Source organism: Heteronotia binoei, chromosome 12 (assembly GCF_032191835.1).
Source record: "Heteronotia binoei isolate CCM8104 ecotype False Entrance Well chromosome 12, APGP_CSIRO_Hbin_v1, whole genome shotgun sequence".
NCBI lineage: Eukaryota > Metazoa > Chordata > Lepidosauria > Squamata > Gekkonidae > Heteronotia > Heteronotia binoei.
In genome coordinates, this window is record NC_083234.1 from 30,629,416 (window position 1) to 30,655,830 (window position 26,415).

Genomic DNA, 26,415 nt, shown 5'->3' on the forward strand with positions numbered 1-26,415 from the left:
ACAGGAAGCTCCAAGTTTGCAAGGCTAAAACAATTGCGTAGCAAGACAGGCTTCTCAAGCTGCTACTAACTTTTAGCAAATGAAAAAGAGGCTTCCACTGAACAAAGAAAGGTGGTTGATTCTGTCTTTATTCATGACTCCCCACCCCAGACACAAATGTACCAAACCGAATGGTGGGCTAATATCTTTTCTGGACTTATGTACAAGAATACTGTAAGGCAACTAATACTCCCATAAACAGGCCCTTACAAGTAAAAGGAGGCAAAAGCAAAGACAGCAATAATACACAAAGAATAAGATGGAATGGAGAACAAAGACTGATTTAAAAAAGCAAAACAAGGAAGACAGAGAAGGAGAGATTCCATGTAATCAATTTTAGATAGCATGCCTGAACAATGCATCTTCCTTACAATCAAAGAGAAAACATTTACCTTTCCTGATCAATCCAAAAGCCACTTAAAGCACCTGGGATTTCCGAAAAAGCACCCATAGACTGGAACAGGCACGCGTGCAGGCACACACACTCAGAGTGAAAGCAAAGTTGGCAGTACTTACAAGAACACACTTCCCTGGTTCCAAGCTCCAGACAGAATTCTCTGTGTTTATCTTATGAGTGAGGGTGCCTTCCATGAGCACACATTGTCCATTTCTCTCTTGTACTGCTACACGGATTGAGCTACTGCCTATATCCACAGACACCTGAAAAACAAAGGCAAGAAAATAAACAGGGCCGCCACACATATATACAAGCAGAGGTTTCCTGGCTTAGGATATAGTGTTAGAATACAATCGTGGAGATGGTGGGATCATTTTCTTCTTGAGGGCTTTCAACAGAAAGGGGAATGACAACAGAACCAGAAGGAGGGATGGAAGCAGCCAAGCACAACTGGATCATATTGAGCTCCAGCTCCCCTCCCTTTAGCTTCCAGATTGCCATAGAAAGGGTAGTCAGATGGAAGGGATGCAGCAACCTTCCACTGTGTCTAAATCCTTCCCTGGTCGAGAACCTCCTAAGCACATGAATACATGAAGCTGCCTTATACAGAGCCAGATCACTGGTATCGTCTACTCTGACTGGCATCAGCTCTCCACCGTCTCAAGAAGAGGTCTTTCACATCACCCGATCCATTTTAGCGGAGATGCTGGGGATTGAACCTGAGACCTTACAAATGCCAAGTAGAGGCTCTGTCACTGAGCCATGGTCCCTCCTTCTCTAAGAAAGGAATGCTTTTAAAAACTGAACTTTTAATTGATATTTGTGCAGTCTTGTTCATAGGTGGAGGGTGGTTGGGCAGCAGCTTTTAGAAGAAAAGAGTAAGATAAAAAGCAAACAAAGAGAAGTTTGTATAACCATCCGCTGGAGAGTGTTTCAGTACTGAATAATTTGCCTCAGGACAGAGAAGAGGAATGGACTGTAGTAAATTTCTTTTGGTCTCTTCCACCCCTGATTCAATTCAAGCAGTGATTTTTATTTATCCTTCCAAGTAGGATTGCTAGGTCCCCACCTAGCCATCAGCAGGGGATGGAAAGGGGAGGGTGTCGAGATCCAGGTTAGGAAACTGGAGATTTAGGGATGGAGCTTGGGAGAACAGGGACCTCAGTGCCATAGAGTCCACACTCCAAAGCAACCATTTTCTCCAGAGAAACTGTTCTCTGTAGTCTTGAGATAAGCTGTAATTCCAAGAGACCCCCAGGTCCCACCTGGAGGCTAGCATCCCAATTTCTAAGGATAGTTGGAATACATCACAATGAAAGGGGTGTTCACAACACACAAAATGGGATACTCTAGATTGAGAAGAAGCAGGTATATATTATTCCTTTTTCCCATGAATATAAGTAACTGGTTCAGAAGTTCTATGATTAGCAGAGAACCCCTGATTAACACTATATAAACTGTAAAACTGTCATTACAACAGTTTGGTTATTTATATCTGTGGGGCAGACTGAGGCCAGTGCACTTCGTTTCTCTGGAGACAGGTAGAAAGAAGCATGCACGCTCAATTCAGAGCTCTTTTTTCACAGTTGCAGCTTATAATGTCAAGGCGAGGCTTAGTTGGGCACAAAATGAGAGCAAGCAAGCACACCGGCAAGAATCAGCTTTTTAATATAACATATCCTGGAAAGGTTTCATGGCAGGCAAGCAAGCCTCTCCTGTTGTTGGCAGGCCAGCATCCAAGCACACAACAGCAGTGCTAATCATACAGAAGATCCAGGCAGATCTGCTGTACAGATGACCTTAGACTTGTCAAGGGAGGCCAAGGAACATGTGTGAAATAGCTATATTTAAAATACTGTATACTATACATTCCTAAACTGGGGACACAGGAAAGGGGCCACTCCCTCCAAAGAAAAGAATAAAGACTTTAAACCATACGCAAGATTTAATTTGCAACAGTATTTTGCCTGCATGTTTCCCACTCTCTCCTAAGCTCGGTTGGGCTTTGTAGTTCTTGCTGGAAACTGCTCTCGCATTCTCCATTACCTTGGTGACATTTAGTGACTCACAGACTCGGAGTAGGAAGTAAACAGAGGGGGAAGCTGATTTAGTAAGAAACTGTGCGTAACTGCTTGTGATTGATGCCAAAGAATTAAAACAAAAGAGAAACACTTATGACAGATAATTGTCTAGACTCTAGGCTTAGAAGAGGTGAGTAGATTGTAAAAACAATAGGCGGCCAAGCAGGGAATCAAAAACTAGACTAAGAAAACCCAGCTAAATAAGAATTATGGAGCTTAAAGACTTGTGAAACAACTGAAAAGAGTTTGAGAAGCAAAGGAAAATGCAAGAAATAATTCTTTCTCATTCACCAATTTATTTTAGGGTTGCAATGTTTATTCAATTGATTGGCTTGATGTAGGCAATCTTGATTACAAGGATACTCCTGAGTAATCAGGTATCAGACTTTTAATAACAAACATACAGAAATGCAAGTATTTACAAAAATCGCAGGCATTCCTCATTCTGTTTCTCTCTCGGCTTGGCTTCGCGAACGAAGATTTAAGAAGGGTGCAATAGTCCACGTTTGCTGCAGGCTCGCTGGTGGCTGACAAGACCAATGTGGGACAGGCAGGTCCGGCCACAGCGGCTGCAGGGAAAAGTCTGATTTAGGGTTGGTCCTGTAGCAGTGCGATTCTTCCTCAATCTCCTTTTGTCCTCAAGACCAGCTATGCATGCGTTCTCAAAGGAAGAGACAGCCTGGTGGATGGTGTGCCTCCATGCTTTGCGATCTGAGGCTAGGTCAGACCACTGGTGATGGTTGATGCGACAGGTGCTAAGGGATTTCTTCAAGGAGTCCTTGTACCTCTTCTTTGGTGCCCCTCTATTTCGATGGCCGGTGGAGAGTTCGCCATACAGGGCAATCTTGGGAAGGCGGTGGTTTTCCATCCTAGAAATATGCCCTGCCCAGCGCAGCTGCGTCTTCAACAGCAGTGCCTCAATGCTGGTAACCTCCGCCCGCTTGAGGACTTCAGTGTTGGTCACAAAGTCACTCCAGTGGATGTTGAGGATGGTGCGAAGGCAGCGCTGATGAAAGCGCTCAAGGAGTCGCAGGTGATGACGGTATAAAACCCACGATTCGGAGCCGTAGATGAGGGTTGTCATCACAACCGCTTTGTAAACATTGATCTTTGTGCCTTTTTTCAGATGCTTGTTGCTCCACACTCTTTTGTGCAGTCGGCCAAATGCACGGTTTGCCTTTGCCAGCCTGTTGTCAATCTCCTTGTCGATCTTGGCATCTGAGGAGATGATGCACCCCAGGTAGCTGAACTGCTGGACTGTCTTCAGTACTGATTCACCCACAGTGATGCAAGGGGGGTGATAATCTTCCTGGGCTGGTGGAGAACTTCTGGTGGAGAACTTCTGTCTTCTTCAGACTAACTTCTAGGCCGAATAGCTTGGCAGCCTCTGCAAAGCAGGACGTCATATGCTGCAGAGCTGATACCGAATGGGAGACGAGTGCAGCATCATCAGCAAACAGGAGCAATCTCGTCGATGGCCCTGGAAAGCCTATCATTCCAGGACTCCACCAGGTCATCGAGGGAATTGCCAGAGGGCAGGGATCCCGTAGAGCCATCTGGAACCGTTCAGGGTCCATCTGGCTCTGCGGGCGAGCTAAAATAGGCTTCCCTCCTCCATTTTATCCCCCCAACAGACTTGAGAGGTAGGTTACGTTGGCCCAGAGTCACCTAACAAGCTTCCACGGTACAGCAGGATTTGGACCTGGGTTTCCCAGATCCCTGTTTGACATTCTAGCCTCTACACCAACCTGACTTATGGCAGGAAGCCTCCAGCCCACCGATCCTCAGCTGATTGCCAGGCAGAACTGAGACCAAAGGAGATGGTCATTGTCCTGAAGTAAAAAATCAAAAAGAAAAATGAGCCTAGTCCATTTACAGGAAGTTTTGATCTGGAGATTCCTAGAGGTACCTGGAAGTAATAAGGGCCAAGGCTTGACCAGATAACCCTACAGTGGCCAGTCCTTGCCCTTATCTAAAATAAAACCACCCTCCTGAGGTAATTTGCAATGGTATTAAGAAGCTCCTATACCCTGCCTTGGTACACCTTCCTCCAGCCCACGTCTACTGTTTTATAAACCAAGGAGGAAAACAGAACTAGAACACAAACTGAACAAGTTTGTTTTACTGGGAAGGCAAATAAGTGTTGGATGTTCCAACACTTTAAACAGCTGCGACATTCTGTAAAGGCTGAGAGACTAGGATTCAGTTTCTCACAGCAACAAGTAATTTGTGTCAAAGCAGACACACTACCAGCAACTGTCAGTTGCTTCAGAATGAAAGTTAAAAGGAACTTTTCCTTCAGGTTACTTAACTTTTCCCACCTAAGCTGTCATGTTGCAGACTGCAGCCTGTCACAAAGCTTTCTCCACACAAGAAAGTCTACAACAAAAACCTTTAAATAGTGTGGCCCCATCCTAGGCTCTCTCACTTACCCAGCCTTCATCCTTGTGAAGAGACTCTGGGATAAAGTACAGTCCCTAACCTGCCTAAATAACCGCAAAACCCTATGCAACTCAGAATCAATTAACCCATTTTTTTCATTCTCCTCTCCCCCTGCAAGAGTATAAGTGGTCTCTATTGGTCCTTGCTTTGCCATAAGTGTTCAAATGGCATTGGCAGATATGGCAAAAGGGGGCCAACTTGGCTCTGACCAAAACAATAGCCTTTTTCATGTATCACCAGAAACAGGCAAATATTTTCATTGTATCTACAGGCCAGGAAATGTTCTGACCAGTTGGGCGAATGCAACATTCTGCTGGCATACTACCCCCCCCCCCCCCCGCAGATAACTGAAGAGTCCTGATTTTCATGATCAGAATAGGATCCCTTAGTGTAGTTATCATTGCTATACCAACCAGCAATGCTAAACATATAAATACGATGGATAGGATACACTGGTAATACTCCACTAAGGTTTATAGATTGTCTTCCTATGCAGCTGGGGCTGTGTATACTCAGAAGACGAAGGATCGAGGGCTTCAACAAATTAACCTGAAAGGCGGGGGGGGGGGGGCACAGGCAGAGCTCAGAACTGACACAGGCAGAGCTCAGAACTGTAATGGCTTTTCTCAGCTGATCAATTAATTGCTGAGCAGTCACAGAGGGTGAAGTAGAATGCTGTTTCAGCCCCTTTGAGCCCCCTCACAAATTAATGCCATTCATGACGCATGGCTGGGGGGGGGGGGGGAGACAGCACTGTTTTGCTTTAAAAAAAACTACATGGATTCTGGCTGAGGAGTAGGTGGCAATTTCTCACAACCACTATAACCAATAGTCAGGGAAATGTGAGTATGTGCTTCAAGAGTGCAGCAGGTAACCTCTTAAAATCCATGCCAGACGTTAGAAGTGTTAAGGGCACAACGGGGATCTGAGAAAGATGGTCACCATTTCTAGTTTTAATATTTTAAAAAAGCAAAGGTATTAAAGACAATGGAGATAAGAAGGCTGATGAAAGAGAACCTCCTTTGTATTTTGCAGGGTACTTTATGATCCTTTCTTTAGACTCACTTCTAAATATACTATGTCCCCCCCCCAAACACCCCCCCCCCAAGAATAATTGAAATGAGATTATAATGGTTACATCAATGTAATTGTGGTACCAATTATAAGTTTAAAAAGAACAGTACAAGCTAATTCCATTTTCTGAATACAAAGATTTGCCTTTCCTGCAGCAAAATCCAGGCTGCTGCCTGGCAGATGGATTTATATTCAGGGAAACAGAAAAGTAAAATGAGACAGAAAATAATATGAAGTGACTACATCAGTCATCAAACTATGGCTTTCAGGGACAGGAGGCGTATTTGCTGCTCAAGCTGGGCTCCTCATTAAAAAGGGATCGAGGGTAAAAAATAAGCATAAGACACCACTGATTTTATTGTGGTCCAATTTTTGGTAAGCTAACTTGAACTTCAACCTTGTCTGTCATTTCCAAGGTGCCTCTAGACTTTGAAACTACGGTTAAAGGCATCTCTACACAATAAAACAAAAGTCCAGCAGCAACCAAAAGACAACATTTATCTCAGTATAAGTTTTCATGAGTCACAGATTACTTCCTCAGGTAGATATATGAAGGAAAACCATATCAAGAATTCCTCTTATAGGAAAGTTTGGGGGGGGGGCAAGGCAATGAGGTTTAAGTGTCACTCTCACCATGAATCTTTAAAGTATAAACTTTCATTGTAAAGGGAAAAGGGAGGAGTAAAGGTAGAAAGGATAGACATGACTCCTGTCATAAACCAACAGAACAAAATGTTCCCTCATAGGTGTTCACTGATTCTCTCATGCAGAAAACAACATATCTGTCCAATGTACACTGCAGAAGGGTAGTGCTGGCAAATAATGGTATACATTAAATTAGATAATATGCAAATAGTTCTGCTCAGGACAGTGTAGCTGATGTTATTAGGTGCTGTTTAACAGTACTGCCTATATATGGAGACGAAGCTGGCATCTAGGTTTGTTGCAGGCTTTGGTTCCTGAGCATGAGTCTCTGCTGGGTGATCCATGGTTGCTGGTGAGAAGCTGTGTTAAGTTTGCACATAGCTTGATGCAGAGGTCTGGGGGAGCACAAGCTAGTAAACAGAACATCAATTAAAAACAATGAAAACTGCATGTAACTGGTACCCTCTGCTTTCTGGACTGCAGCCTTCCAACTGAGTGTGCTACCTGACAATTTTGAGATACGAATGCCTGCTCAGAATTTACCTTCTCCAAAAACTGCATCAAGACCAGGGTAGCAAATCGCACAGAGATCAATATGTTCCCTAACATGCTGAGAAATTTTGCTCCTCCCCAACCCCCAAGGTATGTTTTGCGCTCCCTCTGCTGGCTCCACAGCTACTGTAAGCTGTACCATCAACCCATGTCTCTAGATCTGTACTTTCAACTAACATTCCTACAATAACACAGCTATTTTGGCACGACACAGTGCAGTGTGGGTTGAAGCTGATGTACAAAAACCCAGCGTCTCAATTCAGTTGCCTTGCATTACAGATGGAAAGAAGATTCAGAATTGTTGGGCCCCCATCTTCCCTCATAGCAAGAAGCAAAAAAAGAAGCCCCATTTCTAACCACTTCAGCCAGTATGTCTGCATATTACTCTTCAACTTCCCTCTGGCTAATAAGCAGATCACCACAACATCTCCCTCAAAGACAGATATGGTTTATTTTGTCTGTCCAGAAAAAAAAAAGAAATATTTCAGTGGAAAGGGAGAAAGACAAAGGTGGAGAAGGGAACTAATCATCCTGGAGCAATTTGTAGATAAAAGCTATTAAAGCAATGCGGAGGAAAGAGATTTAGAGTCACATCTCTATTAGAGAAAAGGAAATTTCCTTCTGAGTAAATGCTAGACATGTCCACACCGGGCTGATCATGCAAGGCTTTCTTGCAGCTTCCACTCAGTAGCTGAGAAAAAGGTAACAGCCAGGAAGAAATCAGATGACCAGTTTGTCCTGAATTATGGCTTCACCAAATTCATTCCTCTTTCTTGGCATGTCACAGGCAGAAAGTAGCCATGTGGAATGAAATCTATCCCCACCACTGCCATGTGCTTTGGGCCTGTTTGCATACATAAGGAGCTTCTCCAGCCAGCAACAATTAAAAATACTTCACACACCATGAGGCAGAATCCCAGGGCACTCAGCAGAAAAGAAATCCTGGTAAATAGCATCCCACAGGAAAAATTCAGCTAGAAACCAATGAAGTTGTCCACACAATAATGGCTTGGAGTGTATCATCTCAACAATGCTGAAGTTATAATTACTGCTAAAGGTACATTTGCTGTTTATCTGGGGTATTCTCAGGCCACCACATATGGAACTGACCTCTGCCTAGCTGAGATAATAGCCCTGCTATTGCTTACACTGTCCTTTTTTTCTTAGGATGAAAGAAGTAAATCAAGACCTTGCCGGGGGGACGAGTTTCAATCCACTTCACTTGGATTCATCCTTCCGATGCATAAGCAAGTTTGAAACCAAAATGAATTATTGGGTAGCTATCCCTGGATAATTGAAACATCATATCTATGCCCGTGAGCTTATTTAGGGCAGTTGTGCAGAGGACAAAGCGGGAGGGAGGGGACAAGCAAATATGTGATATATTCTGCTGACAGGTCAGAAGCAGAGCCTTGAGGAGGTGAACTGAATGTCTGAGTACTGCCACTGTTCTACAGCCATTTCCTATAGGCCTCTATCACAGAGGGCTATTTCATTCTACCACTGTGGCGGTGTGGCCCTCTGCTGGAAGATTTGCAACAAACACAGATCTTTGTACATAGCATACAGATCAAAGTAGGAGTCCAGCAGCGCCTTTAAGACCAACAAATTTTATTCAGACTGTAAGCTTTTGCATGCATACTTTGTCAGACAATGGAACGGGGTACAGTGAGCAGAGCTACATATAGCTGGTGGGCAGCTATATGTTTGTCCCATCATAGGCCATCATCACTTCCATACACCAACTGAGTTGAGCCAGTTGAGGGTGTCTGTATGCATGAAGTACTGATCACTCACGAGAGGCCAACCAACAAATGGAGCACTCATTACCTGCCTGCCTTTCAGGACATGCTTTGGCACTGGCACTTTGATCTCCAGGTCGCTGTAGTCTTGGGACCAGGTGTAATTCTCTCGCACAGCTCCATTGTAACTGTCAGGATTCGCCTGGAACTGTTCCTGTTTCCTAGGGTGGGGAGAAGACAACAAGATATCTGGGTATCTGAAAATAATGATGGATAAACATAAAGGATAAACATAAAGGTGAGCAGGAAACAAAACCAGGAAGGCTAAAAGCAGCAGAAACAAAATGCTCTGGCATACTCCCTCTAAGCTGTGGAGTCTTGTGAGCAAAAATTCTACCTCGTGAGTGACTGGCATTAAAGTTGTTAGTTTATCCTGAGCTAAGACAAAAATTTGTGAGTCGGAGATTTAAAAAACCGTGAGCTAGTTTACAGTAATCCAGTTTAGAGGAAATACTGAATTATCCACATGGAAAACTGTTCCAGAAGCATCTGCAGGTAGGTCTACATGTCTGAGTCACCTCCAGGGTACATTTTGCTCTCCAAAGAAGCACTGAAAACTGGCTATAGTGCTAACCCTGCTCCTTACACAGTGGCAGTGCTAACATTCTAGAAGGCCAAGATAACTCACGGATCAGACACAGAGCACGTGCTGCCATATCACTGATTACATTGCATTAAAATGGCTGCCGTGGGACTTTAAGGGTTAAAAGCAGGTGGCAGAATCTTTTTGCCAAAAAGCTCAAAGCAACTAGTGCCCTCAAAAGAGCCATCATCACTGTTTAGAAGATTGTGTGTCATTATGTCAGTCAAATCACACAGAACCCTTGTCTCCCCCTCCCCAGCCCCAGTTATTTCCTACCAGCATTTGGCAGCCTCCAGACAAAGAAAAGGTTAAAAATAGACAAAGCAAAAGGGTAGTTGCGGTCAGTAAACGTGGAAACCAAGAGACAGGAGCTTAAATGGGGATATGGCAAAGATAATCAGCAGCAAGCCTTGTGAAGTGGGTGAACACAGCAACTTGTTCTCTGATTTCCTCACGCCAAATTTTATCTAGATTTACTTTGTACTACTGAAATTTGCTGAACAGGGTGACATATGACCACAGTGACAGAAAATGGGAATGGAACAGCAAGCACTCAGTGCTGCCCTTTCCAAGTTGTTGGGAATGAAATGCATATTCTCACTGGCTTGCTGCCACTCAAAGGTAAGGGATAGAGCATGTCTCTCTAACCTCTACCCTACCCCAAGAAGGCTGTATTCTGTCAGGGGCTCTAGCAAGAAAGAATTCAGAAACCTACCACATTTTCCCATGTTCTTCCTCTGAGAAACTCAGAGTGGAATAACATAACTCTTACCTCTTCCTTTTGATTCTCACAACAACCCTGTGAGGTGGGTTAGGCTGAAAGTGAGCGTGATTGGCACAAGGTCATCCACTGAGTTTCTATGGCTCAGTCTGGATTTGAACTTGGGCTCCTGATCTTAGTCTAATGCTCTAGCTATTATACAGAACGGGCTATCAGTAAAGACAATAAAACCAAGCATAATTTCCTTTGTGTGTGTTGCCTCAGACACTGCTAAGTCTCAATAAATATACATATTAAGACAACTTAAAATATCTTTTTTTCCGGCCTCATACCAATCCCATCTTTCACAAACTCACAGGGTGGTTGTGCAAGCATACCAGCACTACTACTACTACTACTACTAATAATAATAATAATTATTATTATTATTAGGCATTGTGTGTAGAATAGCCAAGAGATCCAAAAATTGTCTGGCAGCCAGAAGTTCTAGCTCTTTCAGTGTTATGCACCACTAGATGGTGAGCAAGACTTGTTTTCAAGGCAAGAGATGTTTCAGTGGTGGTTTGCCATTGCTTGTGTCATGACCCTGGTATTCCCTGAAGGCTGCCCTTCTAGATACTAGACAAGGCCGACCCTGCTTAGAGTCACAGATCTGATCAGATCGGGCTATCCTAGGCTATCCAGATCAGGGCTATCACCAGCACTGCATGCTATGAACAGCTAAGCAAGAAGTTATATGAATTCGTTTAGTTAACTAAATGGGAACCCTAACAAAAACAAACTATTGCTGTTTCTACATAGAGGTTTGACATCCAAATTGGAGCAGGGTTTTTTTTAGCATCCACATAACATTGGTCATTGTCATCTGCTTTCAGTGTTTTCCTCCATTTTGCAGTCTTCCCAAAAGATGGCACCAAACCAAGTTTGTGAACAATTGCAGCAAAGTGCATCTCTGCCATGTGAACAGGAAGGTGGCTTTCCCTCACATCCACCCCCCCACACACACACACAGAAAGGCTTTTTAGGTTTTAGAAAACTAGCAATTAGTGCTGCAGCATTATAACAATCTCTTAGTTTCCCTGGATTCCCAGTTATGTTTTGAAAAAATAAGTTCATTTCTAGAGCTTTTCATTCGGAAATATGCTTTTCCCCTTTTATTCTCTGCTGTGAAAAGCTCCAGGGTCTTACTTCTCAAAAGCAGGGAATTCAGAGGAACTAGTAAATAGATCAGGGGTGCCAAACTTGTAGCCTGTAGGTTGCAACCAGCTCGCCCAGGGCTTTAATCAGTCCCATGGCTCTTTTCTCCCCTTTCCTCCCTCTCTTGTCCTCACCCTTTGAAGCTCTGAGGCTGCAGAAGTTCCCAGCTCCTCCTGCCTTGTCTTTGTCAGCTTCAGCAGGAAACTATTCTGGGCTTTCAAAGCTGCAAAGAAAATGCAGAATGAATTTCCTATTAAGGTCTCTGCACCCAGACAGACAACTCTGGGAGTAGTTTATCTGTGCCCAGAGACCTTAATGGAAAATCCATTCCGTGTTTTCCTTGCAACTTTGTCTGTGCTGCAATGCATCATAATAATGTGGGCTCAAGTAGTTTCATTTTCCAGCATCTGTATGGCCACTTGAAGCTGTTACTTGCTGGAATTGTCTCCTTGCAAATAAAGGTTGATGCTTTGAGACGCTTTGTCTCTACTTAATGGACCTGAGAACTGATGCCTAGGGAGTACTCTAACCTGGGAACCCACAGCCAAAAGGGGATATTACACTGGAGAGCCATTGCCAGTAGACTGGGGCAGGGGGAGAAGCTTGCAATGCCCAGCCATTTCATGTTTTCCTAGGCTCAGAGCATTTTATATTTTTAGTTTATATTATTAGTTTCTGCTGTGATCCCTGTGTTTTTTCCTTGATGTTTTATTTTTAAAATTGCATTGCCAACTCCCTCTATTCCCCCATCTTTAAATTTAAATAAATATTTCACGTAAAAAAATAGTATCTTTAATCGTGTTTGTCCGTATCCTTTACAAAGTTTATATCTCTGCTACCAGGCATTACATTTTATGACATGCATAGCCAAGCCCCACAAAGTCCCATTTAAGTCAGATCTGACCTTCGTAACAAATGAGTTCGACACTCCTGAGATAGATTGTTATAACACTATAGCGACATGTCAACTGCTGATTTTTAAAAGCCCTAAAAAGCCCTCCAGTAGTGCAAGACGTAGGATCCTGGTTCTAGAAGAGCTGAAGCAAGGAACGTGTGAGGCAGTCTGCCATCTAGATTCTCTTCTGCAACTGCAAATGTCTCTGCATACGCGGTGGCTATGCAAGCTACACAGAGAATTGTTCCAGTGTGGAAGAAACCTATGTACCTTTTAGAGAAAATGCTGCATTACTCATTAAGTAGTGTTGAGATGTTTAAACCTCAGGAAAATACAGGCCATTTTATTAGAATTAGAGTGGCCATGCTTAAAAGGAAAAGTAAAATTTCCCAAGAATCACTTCAGATACAACATAGAAGAGCTCAGGATCCACCACCCATATAAAATAGTAAAGAAATAGAGGAGGAGATGGGCAAGCACAGAAAGGACAAATTGCTTACTTGATATAGTCATTGAGAAGCCATCCCAGAAAAATTTGTCATAATGCCAGTACACAGTGTATCAGTAGTTACTGCACATAAGTGTACCAATGACCTTAGAAAATCTAATCAAGGGGTCTTCAAAGTCATATTCAGATTAGGAGGCAGCTGAAACTCTGGGCCTCCAAAAGAGCATTTTCAGAAATGCTACCTGCTCCCGCCAGTCATTAGAGATAATGCTCTAATTTGTCTCCATCCTCAAAGCAAAGGCAGAATAAACACTGAATAAGCAATCACTCAAACTGGGAGCCAATGTAAAAGAGCAACATAGAGAATTTCAGTCCTGAATCTCATTAGATGATACTGGGCCAGTTAACTCTCTTTGCTTTATCTACCTTACGTGATTGTTGTCAGGATAGACCACACTGAGTTCACAAGAGAAAAGGCAGCATTTAAAAATCTAATAAATAATAGAGAAAATTACACACAAATGTAAGACACTTGGGGGGAGTGTCTCTCCCTGTATCAGTGGTCTTCAGCATTGTGCTTGTAGGCACCATGGTGCCACCTGTGTATTTCCTGGAATCCACTTGCATCTTCCCCAAAACAGCTCATCCTCTAAGCAGAGAGCCAGTCCCAGCTTACTTCCAACTCAGTGTAGCCAAAGATGCATCAGAAGACTCCAAAAGGCATCTTTTTTACGTTTGCAGGGAGCATCAATTTGGAAATAGCTACCTGATGCTTGGCTTAAGAACTCCTAACCTTTTACAATTGTCCCCTGATGGTAGCCATTTTGTGGTGTTGCCTACTACCCTTTCTCAGATTTCAAAAGTGCCCACATATCCATATTGGAGGCCTCCTCTCTACCAATGGAATATAGATATGGGGAGGGACGGTGGCTCAGTGGTAGAGCATCTGCTTGGGAAGCAGAAGGTCCCAGGTTCAATCCCTGGCATCTCCAAAAAAGGATCCAGGCAAACAGGTGTGAAAAACCTCAGCTTGAGACCCTGGAGAGCCGCTGCCAGTCTGAGAAGACAATACTGACTTTGATGGACCAAGGGTCTGATTCAGTATAAGGCAGCTTCATATGTTTATATGTGCCAGATTCTACTAGCTGAAAAACCATTTACCATTCTACAAGCTGAAAAACCAAGACCAGTGAATTTTCCATAGAAAATAGAGATTGATTTTTCTGATATTCACAGAATGGGAACCCGTTAACCTTGGAAATCAGATTTATAGAAAGGGAAGATTGTACTCATGGCGGTACTACTCTAAGCCCAATAAATCATAAATATTAAAAGAAGCACATTTATTCAGGGTAATTAAGGATAGAAATTCCATGCCAGAAAAGCAATCTAATACCAGGGAGACAAAAATATTCCTCCCTACCAAGACTTTGGTTAGATACAAAAAATCAGGATAGCAAAGAAGAAAATGTTAACAGTAGATAGCTAACTTGCAGCTATCATCAAAACTTCACTTTTGTGCAGATAAGGTCTAATTGCTTATCTTCAGACATCCAGGGAACATCTTGGACATAGTGGAAAGTCCACTACAAATGTCAGCTCTTTGTGCTGCACCAGTGAAAAGGGCAAACTCAGTGTTAGGGATCATTAGGAAAAGGAGTGAAAATAGCAGCAAATATCTTGCCATTATAGTGCAAAACCCATTTAGAATACTGTATACAGTTCTGTGTACTGTTCCCCTCTCAGACTATATACCAGAGTTTGAAAAGGGCAACTAAAATTATCACTGGATTGAATCATCCTCCCCTTGTAAGAAAGGCTGTTTAGGCTGGGTTGTTTAATTTAGTGAAAAGGCTATTAACAGAGATTTATAAAATTATGAACTGCTTGGACAGTTTAAAAGATCAACTGCCTGTCATAATATTAAACAACTCCATGTCATTCTATGAGATAGTTCAGAGCAGAGAGAAGTACTTTCTTACTCAACACAGACGTAATCAATATAATACATTATCATGAGATGATGTACTGGCATAAATAAGGGCGGCAGGGGGGAGGTTGGGCATATCTGTAGAAGTACAAGTCCTTACCATGGTCTGTGATCTGGTCCAGCAAAGAGTGATAAACTCAGTTATTCGGCTATATTTTAAATTTTGTTCATCTAAAATTGACCAGCTTTCTTCCTGTCTACACTCAAAGGCTTCCCCCCTTCAGAAGTACATTTGCTGAGGACCTACATGCATGCACATGTCCAGTTTTGCTCAGAGAAATGTATATAGGCAAGCTCCTCCTTCTCATAAACTTACATCAAGATTCAAACACTGACTAGGAGACAATCAAACGGATTAAAGGGCTGGAACACTTTCCCTATGAAGAAAGGTTGAAACGCTTGGGGCTCTTTAGCTTGGAGAAACACTGACTGCGGGGTGACATGATAGAGGTTTACAAGATAATGCATGGGATGGAGAAAGTAGAGAAAGAAGTACTTTTCTCCCTTTCTCCCAATACAAGAACTCGTGGGCATTCAATGAAATTGCTGAGCAGTCAGGTTAAAATGGATAAAAGGAAGTACTTCTTCACCCAAAGGGTGATTAACAGGTGGAATTCACTGCCACAGGAGGTAGTGGCGGCCACAAGCATAGCCACCTTCAAGAGGGGGTTAGATAAAAATATGGAGCAGAGGTCCATCAGTGACTATTAGCCACAGTGTGTATTATTATTATTATATTATTGTGTGTGTGTGTGTGTGTATATATATATCGTATTTTTCGCACCATAAGGCGCTCCAGAGGATAGGACGCACCTTCCTCCTTGGGGGCGATCCGCTGCCTCTGCCTCCGATCCGGCGCTTCCCCTGCGCCTGCCTGCCTGGCTCCATCTTCTTCAGGCAAGCGCTGGGATCGCTCCACGTGGCCCCACCGCAAACCCATCACTTCGCAAGTGCCGGCTGCGGAGGGGGCAGCGTGCTTCCTCCTTGCCTGTGTGCCTAGCTTCAGCTGTGATGTTTAAAGCAAGTGCTGGGATTGTTCCCTCCGCCCTCCGATCCCAGCGCTTGCTTTAAACATCACAGCTGAAGCCAGGCACACAGGCAAGGAGGAAGCACCCGCCCCCTCCGCAAACCCAGTGCTTTGCGAGCGCTGGCTGTGGAGAGGGCAGCGTGCTTCCTCCTTGCCTGTGTGCCTGGCTTCAGCTGTGATGTTTAAAGCAAGCGCTGGGATCGGAGGGCGGAGGGAGCGATCCCAGCGCTTGCTTTAAACATCACAGCTGAAGCTAGGCACACAGGCAAGGAGGAAGCATGCTGCCCCCTCCGCAGCCGGCGCTTGTGAAGCGCTGGGTTTGCGGTGGGGCCACGTGGAGCAATCCCAGCGCTTGCCTGAAGAAGATGGAGCCAGGCAGGCAGGCGCGGGGGAAGCGCCAGATCGGAGGAAGAGGCAGCAGATCCCCCCCCAGAAGGTACGTACCTTCGGACCATAAGACGCACACACTTCCTCCCCACACTTTTTTTTGAGGGGGGAAAGTGCATCTTATGGTCCGAAAAATACGGTAATTTTTTTGGGCCACTGTGTGACACAGAGTATTGGACTGGATGGGCCATTGGCCTGATCTAACATGGCTTCTCTTATGTCTACTCTAAAGCTTCTCTTTGCATCCAAACTATCATGTATGTTTCAGCTGGTTTTCAGTCTAGGGTGGGAAGAACCACCCAGTTCTTGCTGGCTTCTTTCTTTCGAGAAACCATGAAGGTGCCTCCATTCTGAAACAGTTTGAGCAACTGGTAACTCAAGCTTTATGCTGCTTCTGGCTTTGTCCTCACATCAGGCAGTATGGAAAGCCTGTGTTTTATAATGTGGAATGTCTGTTTCCACTTCAGAAACTTACCCTTGTTTAACATCATTTAGACTTTGGTTTTCCTTTACAATAAAGCACAGCTTTCAAGTTAAGCTTCTATACCTAGGATTTTCCATAATACACTCTGCCTACATATTTCCCACTGTAGTTCCCCTCCTCCCCAATTTTGCACCTCAATTATTATTGGGGTTCTTTGGCTATTTGTTTAGAATATTTTTATTAAATGTTTCCCAAACAAGGCATCTTACAGAGCCTACAAGACAATATAATGGATTGAAAAGCCACATGAATAATTCAGGAACACAACACACAGGTACAGGTACTACAATTGCTAATCAAATGCAGCAATTCAAAATACCACAGGGGAGAAAAATCTGACCATCAGAAGATTAAAACCAATTAGAAGAGAGGCTACTCTCACTATTAAAACAAAAAGTTCTACTGGAATACAATCAGTCTCCTAAAGGACAGTAGCAATGAAATCTTTTTAAACTCTTCCAGCAAACCATTCCATCATACCAGAAGAATAGCAAGAAAGCATGTAATGGGATAGAGAGGAAGTTCATACAGCATGAGTGGGCCATAAGTAGGCACTGGTAAGAGAAGCGCAAGGGGCGAAACCCAGGGAAAGATGGTCCTTCAGATACATAGGTCACTGGTTGCAAAGGGCTTTAAAGCTATGAACTAGCATCTTAAACTGAGCCCAGAAACAAGCAGCTAATATGTGAAGTCTTAGCCAATTAAGTGGAAAGAATTATAATGATATTAATCCGTCCTCAGCAAGAGAGCTCCTAAAATGTTTTTGTAAGTTGGTTTTGTGCACTTGCTTGCATCCAAGAGCCAGACTGGGGGTACAATGGATGTTTAGGCTAGAAAAAAAAATCCCTGCATGTTCTCTGTCACATTATCTCCAAAAGGCAATTACTATTCTTAGAAGTCAGCTTCATTCTTCAAGATTTAGATCAAGCTTCTCAATACTTACAAGCTTGTGTAAAATACTCTAGAATGCTTTACTCAGAAGCTATTGCTGTTATTAAAAAGAAAAGAGAAGCTGATAAAAGAGAATCTGCAAATGGTCTCTCACATGATAAAGGTAGGCGAGACCTCATGCATCAGATTCTAAGTGGCACACTGTGTCCTGTATTCCTCTTGGCACACACCTTCAAAAATAATTTTTTCCCCCTTCCACAATTATGGATTGAGACAAATATTTAATGCCTTGACCTATATAGGGCTTTGAACCCAGAGATGATGACACACATTGTCAAGCAGAATGTTTAAAGCCTTCAAGCTTAATCTAACACCAATGCTTAGTTTTATTTTTTTAAGATTTTTTAACACATCTCTCTTAACAGAAATGTGCTGCTTGCAGCTTGGAACTGCGCAAGTAAGAGGACCACTAATCAGTTTGATGAATAGAGACGATTCACATTTCTGATAACTCAAAATTGCAAGCTGCATGTGATGGACCATTAGCAAGCTTTAATCAACACTAGGGTGCAGTATGTTTTAGTTAAAAATCAGCATGCTGCAGAATTAAAGGCATCCTGATATTGTCTACGAGACAAGAGACAAATTGAACAGATTAATCCTACTAATGAGGTTGCCAACTATGGGGACTGTGTACACCAAGGGGTGCATGGCTTGATTAAGTACTAGGCAGTGTATCTATCCTCCCTGTTTGCCCTTCCATCCCCTCAGATTTAGATAATCAAAACCCTGGTGTTATAGACTAGAAGTATTCCAACTTCAAAATTCACTTTGTTTACAATGAAGGGGGGGGGGGGTTGGGGGGGAGTACACTCGACTTCACTGTTCTGTTGGTCTTTGAGCCTGGGAACACAGGAAACCATTTTCTAAACCTTTCTATATAGTATGCTGGATTCAGCAATCCACAATTCTTACACCAGATTAATTGATTCAAAGGTCAGGGGACCTGTGTGGAATGATGGCCAAACAGGTCAATGAACTGTACTGAAAGGTGAGAACAAGACAAAATCTGAAGAAACAGTAAGGGTGATTTCACCCCTTTCTCACATACAAAGTAATTTCTTTTGCCTAATCCATGCCTCTTCCTCAGTTCTCTTCACTCTTCATCCGCCTACTACTAACTATGCAGCCCTACAGCTGTTGAGGCACAACAGTTTCACACTGCTACAATACATGTTCAAAAATCAATTTCTGTATTTCTAAGTAACTCTTACAATCAGGCAAAAAAAAAAAGGAAGCTAAAAGGCTAAAGCCTACTATGCAAACACCCCACCAAGACAATTTTTTAAAAAACTCCTCAAGAATATACTGAAATGCTGTTATTTCAGCTGCAGCAACAGAAGTGAAATATCTAATTACAGCAAGTATCTTAGACTATAATTGAATTACTTGGAAAAGGCTGATTTATTCTACATTATATTTTTATTCTGCTTTTCAGCCAAAATTGTCTCCCCTAACTGACACACAGGAATAAAAAATTGAATTACAGCTAAACTTCACCTGAGTGTGAGCTGATCAAGGAATCACAGTTCTATAAAGGAAGGATCTATGAAATCTTCAGTGCAGAAGGAAGATGTCCCTGTGACACCATAAAGGTCATTGGAGAGAGAGAAAAATTGGGATCTGAGCTGCACAGGATTTAGCAGCAAAAGTTCTACCAAAAGAATCAGAGGGGATCTGAAAATGTACAGAAGATAGCTAGTGCCTTTTAAGCCCAATTGCATCTGTTTGGGACCAGCAAAGAGGCAGTCACTATTCATCGCCAAATGGAGTTCTAGCCTAACAGCTACAGGGAGCCAGTGGGCAAGAGAACCATGGAGAGGCCAACAATGCATCCTGGGAGCTTGAAGGACATGGAGGTCAACCTCCCCAGGATTTGCAACTTCATGCTACTCTCTGCAGCTGAGGAGATTCTTTAAATATGAGAGAAGTTTGCATGCAAAGCCTTGGTTAACAGGGCTTTAGGAGGATAAGCCTAACCTCCTCATACTTTTCTGTAAGGAAAGTTGTTCTCTAATGCAGGATTCTCACTAGTGCAGCTGAATGCCCCTCTTCTTCCACCCTCTGCGTCCACACAAAATTACTGAGGCTTACTAATTACAGAGTAACATATAAATGTGTGATTAAAGTAGACCCACAGAAAGCAAGAAAAACAAAACAACCTGGGGCTTACATTAACAAGTGCCACATTCCACAAGCATATAAGGCAATTCCAGACAGAGCAGGCCATGGGAACATTAGAAGACATAGATTGCAAGCTCTGTGGCTGACAACATTTAAAGGTTCTGAAATGGAGTAATGATAAGAAGTTCTTTTACAAAAGTTCTCTCATTGGATCTCCATTTCCATGGAGACAGTTGTTATGGCAGCACAGAACAAACCTCTCCATTGGCTCATTTGAGCTTCCTAAAATGCCTAGAGACTTCAGGAGCCAAAAGGGCTGGAGAACAAATTGAACAGGAAAACAGAGAGAAGGTATCCAATTCGTCACAATATGCACTCTCCTGATAAACCTGCCAACATTCTTCCAGTCTTGATGACTCTGAGAAGCTTCAGCTACTGCAGAATATAAGCAACTCATCTCCTGTCAGGATTCCAGGATCACACCGCATCAGCAGAAGTCCTCTATTCTCATCCTGCATCGCCCGTCTGCAGATTTTCAGGCATAAACTCGCTTATTAGTTTTGACCCTCAAACCATAACATGACCTGAGTATTAAATGCCATTTGCGAATGCACAGAAGACAAGTTGGACATGCGGGTTAACTTTAAATTTTTTTAAAAACTGAATTAGTCTCTTGAGCTTCCCCAGTACTAATAAAGCATTTTACTACACTTTCCAAAGACTCAGATTGGAGATATTCCTAATTTTTACACCCGCAGAAGAACATTTAGGAGATTTTCCAATCTGCAGTGGAGCTTGTATTTCCTTGGACACCTTCAAGCAGGCTCTCTGCCAGCACCTCTGGCTGTTCTGGAAAAAGGAAATAATTTGAGCACTTGACTCAGAGTGTCCTCTCCTGCCTGTCAAAGCCCTACCTGTCCTTGGTTAGCTGCAAAGTGATGGGTAAAGCAGGTGGGGGGAGGGGGATGCTGCTAGAGCACAAGTGATCGGAGACTCTGCTTGAATACAAGCATAGCTTAGAATCAGAGATACCATCTACAATCAATAAACTAGCTCTTTTTCTGATTAATTACCGAGACTCAATTTGAACCAGCAAACATACATGTGAGGATACACATTGGGATTTTTTATAGCTATTTTAGCCCTCAATGTGCTAAATAAAGGAATGGTAGCTTATGTGTATATCCTTCCATCCATGTCTCAAAAGAGGTGCATAATTCTGAGGTTTTAGTAGTATGTATATTAAGTTCCATTATTTGTTTAAAAGGAACATGACCCATCCACTGAAAAGAAATCTGTATAATAATTTAAACAGCCCTACATCAAGTGTGTCTGAAAATCTGCTAAGTGGCACGGACAGCATCAAAGATATTAATTGTTACGACTGCAGATTCACAGTGGCATCCAATGGAGTCATTCCATAGGTTTCGAGGGCTTTCTTGTCTTCAGGAAGAGTGATAAACTATCACGAATCCTTTATAGTCAGCTCGCAAGGCACTTTGACGATACAAGTGCTCAAGTCTGTTCCAAGTTAGATTCAACTTCAGTTGTGCGTACTATCTTTATTCTTCCATTGATTACTTTCTGCTGTTATAACCTGAGGTCAAAAATATGATGCATAGACAACTGTGGCCTCCTAGTTGTTCCCTGAATTCTTGATCAACAACAGCAAGGCAAAAATCTACTGAAGCCTCCCAAGCTGATGCAAAAGTTCTCTTTTATTTTACTGATGAATTATTTTCTAAAACTAGCAGCTACAAGAAACCAAACTTTAGAACCCCTTCTCTTACAAAGCCCACAAAACATTTGGTTTCTTCCTTCAGCTTAACCTGTATTTCCCCATCTTGATCTAATAGCAAGAAACTGTGTTTTTTTATAAAGGTTGCTTTGCTTCCCAGGTATCTAGCAGAAGATTGAGAATTTGAGAACCACAACTCACACACAGCAAGCAGAGATCAGCTGACTGACACTGACTCCTATAGTTCTGCATTCATTGTGTCTCGGGTCTTATAACAGCAAGAGCAAGTCACACAAATCCTTCATCATCTCTTTCAGGACAAGGAGGGGGAGAACTGAAGACAGGATACTTTCAGAGAATGATAGCCAGAACCAAAAGCCTCAAACAGAGGACTATACAGATTAGCAGAGGTCATTTTGTAGAAAAAAAGGTTGTGGCGCTCATCCAGGGATTGTTATGCAGCTGCACCTATTATTCAATGGACAAGGTGGGTAGGTGGGGAGGAGAAGGGGGAACCCTCAGAAAGATTCAGGAGCTGCGCTCCTGTGAGCTCTTGCTGAATTCAAGGCCTGCAGATTAGACACCGGTTCCCTGTACTACTGGAGCAAGGAGAAGTGGGCTTCAAGCCATTCCAAAGGTTGGCACATGACTTTCCTGGCCTGGGAAGTCCAAGACTAGAGAACTAATCACATGTTCCTGTAATTTATAAAGACCCACAGACTTGCTGAGCAGCTCACCACTGGGGAAGCCACCCGATTCTCATTCTTCTGTCAGCCTGATTCCCACCTAGCTCTGAGACACCAGCAGACCCTTAGCCAGAGTGTCTGGCAAGAAACAGTTGCTGATATCTCAATGGAGTTCAAGGGGATGAAAAGTCAGAAACTATCCTTGTTATCTGCAAATAGTATTTTTTAAAACAATTTAGTAAATAAATTTTTTTAAAAGCCAGAAACCCATTGTGCCCATGCCTCCTGCTGAGCTCCCTTGTATGCCAGAGACAAATGCTCACCACAGACCTGCAGTACAAGTCTTGATGAGATCAGTGCCATCTAAGTCCTCTGCCTATGCTGAAAGATCTTCGATTCCCAATTATGAAGCGTTAACGCCATCAGTAGTCACATGCAGATGAGTGACCTGGCATTATATCTACAAGCAGAATCAAAAAACAGTTGAGTATTTGCTAAGGTTGCCTTGAGATACCTGCCCTATAGACACCTGATCTCTGCTGCAGCAATCACAATCCTTTGACCATAGTGACCAGCCTACTATAGCACTGCCTCTGTGCCAGCCAATAGAAGAAAGATCCATTTGAATCCCAACCACCTGCCAATCTGAACAGAAAACTGAAGCGGGGGCCGCAAACCAACAGTGCTGAAACTGTGGGTGGGGAAAGCATCAGCTTTTAAATAAAGGGTTCAGGATTGCTCACACTTAGCTGATGGTAGTAGGGATGATGGGTGGGTCTGTGTGTTCTGTCTTGTTCTATTTTTTGCTTCAATGTGTCATTTGTGGGAGGAGGTGAAACCTTTAAAACCCTGTGCCACTGAGAAGCAACAAATCTGATCATTCCTATTAACAACAATGTATGTTTATACCCATCGACATTGCCACTACTATTCAAAAAGTGAAACTCCTGTCTAGTGACTCTCCAGGATTGCAGTCATGCATGACTCCATTAAAAACATGATGAATGACTAGAGTCTGAATTCTTTAAAAAGTATTTACTTTTTAACAACCTCTAAAATCGACCTCTAAAAACAACCTCTAAAATCGAAGTTTTCACGATTCACAACCATATGAAAGTCATGATACTACCCTTTCTTCCCAGGCATCCTATATACCAAGTCAGCCTTTCTGAAGATCTGCATACAATGTTGGAGGTCTTGTGATAGAACTGAGGTTCTTCTGTGGTTCCTCCATCCCCTTGCTGAATGGACACCCTTCCTGAGTTGGCAGAGCTGATCTCAACACTGGTGCTGCAGAATCCCTGGCTATTAGTCCTGGCTCCTGAAGGACTTCAGCATGAATGCTGAGAAGTCACTTTCTGGTGTGGTTCAGGAATTCATGGCTGTCATGACAACCACTGGGCTGTCTCACAAAATACCTGATCCCACTCACACAATTGGTCATATCTTCATTCTGTGTTTTGTTTTGTGCATGATGTGAAACTTCTAGCCCAGGGCTAGAGGGAATCAATGTTATTCCACCAGCACAGCCACTTACCTGGTGGGATTTTGACTAATGCAGGGCTTTTTTTTGTAGAAAAAGCCCAGCAGAGACACATTTGCATATTAGGCCACACCCCAGCATCACCAGAACTGACATCACCCGTTCAGTAGGTTATTTTCCACATATTGACACAGAACAGTACAGTGCCATCAGCTGCATTTCATGGATGTGTGTTCTCACACAGCTCAATGACTGTTTCATCCCCATCCAAATACAGCCAGAGAGAGAGAGCCACGTGTAGTGGAGTGGGCAGCAGCAGGCCCAGCTTCTCCCAGGAGGGTGCACTTGTGGGCAGCTCCACATCAGTTCCTCTCTTCACAAGCCCATTGGAAGCTGGAGTGGCAGAGGGAACAGAGCATGCAATCTGGGAGCACGTGGCTACCTAGTGCCTTCCCTCTGCAACAGACCTTTTTTTGAGCTGGAGTCCTGGCCAAGCCAGTTGGAACTGCATTCCTATGCGTTCCTGCTAAAAAAAAACCCTGGACTAAAGGAAATTCTAGGCCTGCAGAAGTGAAGGACCAACTAGAACAGTCTGCTGACATATTTAGTAGTCTTGCGGAAGACAGGAATTGGGAGGCTCTAGGCAATTGCTGCTGAGCATCTTCTCCCTTACACTGGAGCTTGCTTTATCACAGGGGGATTAGGGCATCTGAAGTACCAATTATTAATCATGCATTACAGAAAGGCACAATGCCTGCAGTATTAAGACAGGCTATAGTCCAACCCCTCTTAAAGAAATTATCATTAGATAGACCACTATTCAATCTCCATTTTAAGCAGGAAGGTTTTGGAAAGAGTAGTGGCCAAGCAACACCAGACATTCACAGATGAAGCACTTCGCTTGCAGACCAATTTCCACTCCTCCTTGTTGCCCCCCTTATTCATTGAGCCAACTCAGCTACTGTCTAAAAAAGGAAGGTTTTCAAACCTGTTCAGAAGGCCTTTAGAGAAGAAGCAATTCTCCACTTTAGAGAGGTAGTTTTACGGTGAGGGTGAGGGTAGTGGGAAGCAGCCAACAAAGCCCTCACCTGGGCTCCACAATCAAGCCTCCTCTATGACTGATTCTCAAGAGGAGAAAGCCCCCCTGAACTGATCTTAAGCCTCAAATTGGTTGATATGAGGGGCAGCAGTCCTTCAGATAACTCAGGGTCTAAGCTATTTATCACTGTAAAACTAGCCAAACTGGTCTGGAAGAAATTGCTGCCTGGCCCCAAAGTGGCAAACGGCATTTCCCTGGGCATGCTTCTGTGGTGGGTCAGGGGGGAACTCACAACAACCAGCTGCTTTGTGTTTTCACCCTGGGGCCTGGGCTCACAGCATTGGCAGTGTGAGAGTGCTGAGGAAGGGGTTTGCCCCCTGGGAGTACAGAAGCATCTGAACAATGCTGCACAGCTGGATCTCCAGTCTACCCATGTGGATTTTCCTCTGCACCTCCCCTAGCCCATGGGACCTTGCAGTTTGGACACATCAAATCAGAGTTTCTCAGCTGTTGTCTTTTATAAAGTTTCTATCTCCAGCACCTGGCATTACATTTTATGGCACACATGGCCCAGCTCAACAAAGTCACATTTATGTCAAGACTGGCCCTTCTAGCAAATGAGTTCAGCATGAGTTCATTTACAATGTAAATGCTCTTTTGTGGGGGGTGTTAAAAGGCAGTCTATAAGGAAGCCAAACAAAGACCTGCAAGCAACCCCAATATTCTGGGCAGCAGTGTCCTATATAGCTCAAACCTTCTATTTTTTATGATATTCCAACACACCTCCTTTCATCATGTTGTTCACTGGCATAATATTCTAGATGCTGCAAAAGCTCAGATACTACTAATTAATGCATCACATCAATGTACAACATTTAACACATTTTTTAGAAGTACAGAACTTTCATTTTTAAAAAAAGGCATTTAACTTTTCTGAACTGTCTGATAGATTTCTGCCTTAGGAAAGGTTCTCATTTCAGTCACTTTGCTCTGAGAACAAAAATATGTCACAAGCTGATCAAACGTTATTAATGGTTCCAACTATGGTAGCTTAGGAACAGAGGGCATACAGAGGTTTTTCTATGCAAGGCAGCAGCGAACAGCAAAAAAACTAAAAGGTCACACAGTAAATATATGGTGAAGTCTGGTAAAATGATTGCCACAGCTATGCCGTGCACTGGCAACAATATCTCAATAGCCACCCACTGTTTGAAAATGGCCTAGATGGAACCAACCTAATCATCCACTCACAAGATTTACTTCCTAACACTCCGCCATAGTTTAGCAAGAGCCTCAAAACTAGTCAGACACCTATTCTTAGAAAGGGCAATGAAGAAGTGCCAGCCATTGCTAAGCAACCAAATGTGCCCCCACTACGAACACTTTCCTGTCTTCCGATCAAGCCCCAGGTGATCACAACAGGCTAAAAAAAAGCCCCAAAGTATACAAAACTGGATATCCTTTCAGAAAAAAAGTCATGGACCCCATATACTTCCATGTTCAGGGCCCATAAGAACTTGGGAGAAGATTCATGCCAAATGTAAAGCTGTTTCACAAAAACAACCAAGTTTCAAGCAACTACAGAAACTGTATGAGAAGCAGTTTTTGGAGTTGCCTAAAACTTCACCAA

At 43.1% G+C, this 26,415-nt stretch overlaps 1 protein-coding gene across 1 annotated transcript in view; it reads right to left on the reverse strand.

Moving 5' to 3' along the window:
- The window catches only part of NUDCD3 (NudC domain containing 3), an 81,263-nt gene that overhangs the window by 31,757 nt on the left and 23,091 nt on the right, over positions 1 to 26,415 (reverse strand). The window contains exons 3-4 of the mRNA XM_060251138.1: positions 9,061 to 9,193; positions 556 to 699 (exon numbers count right to left, since the gene is read on the reverse strand). Of these exons, the coding sequence (XP_060107121.1) occupies positions 556 to 699; positions 9,061 to 9,193 (277 nt within the window). The remainder of the gene's footprint in view (positions 1 to 555; positions 700 to 9,060; positions 9,194 to 26,415) is intronic.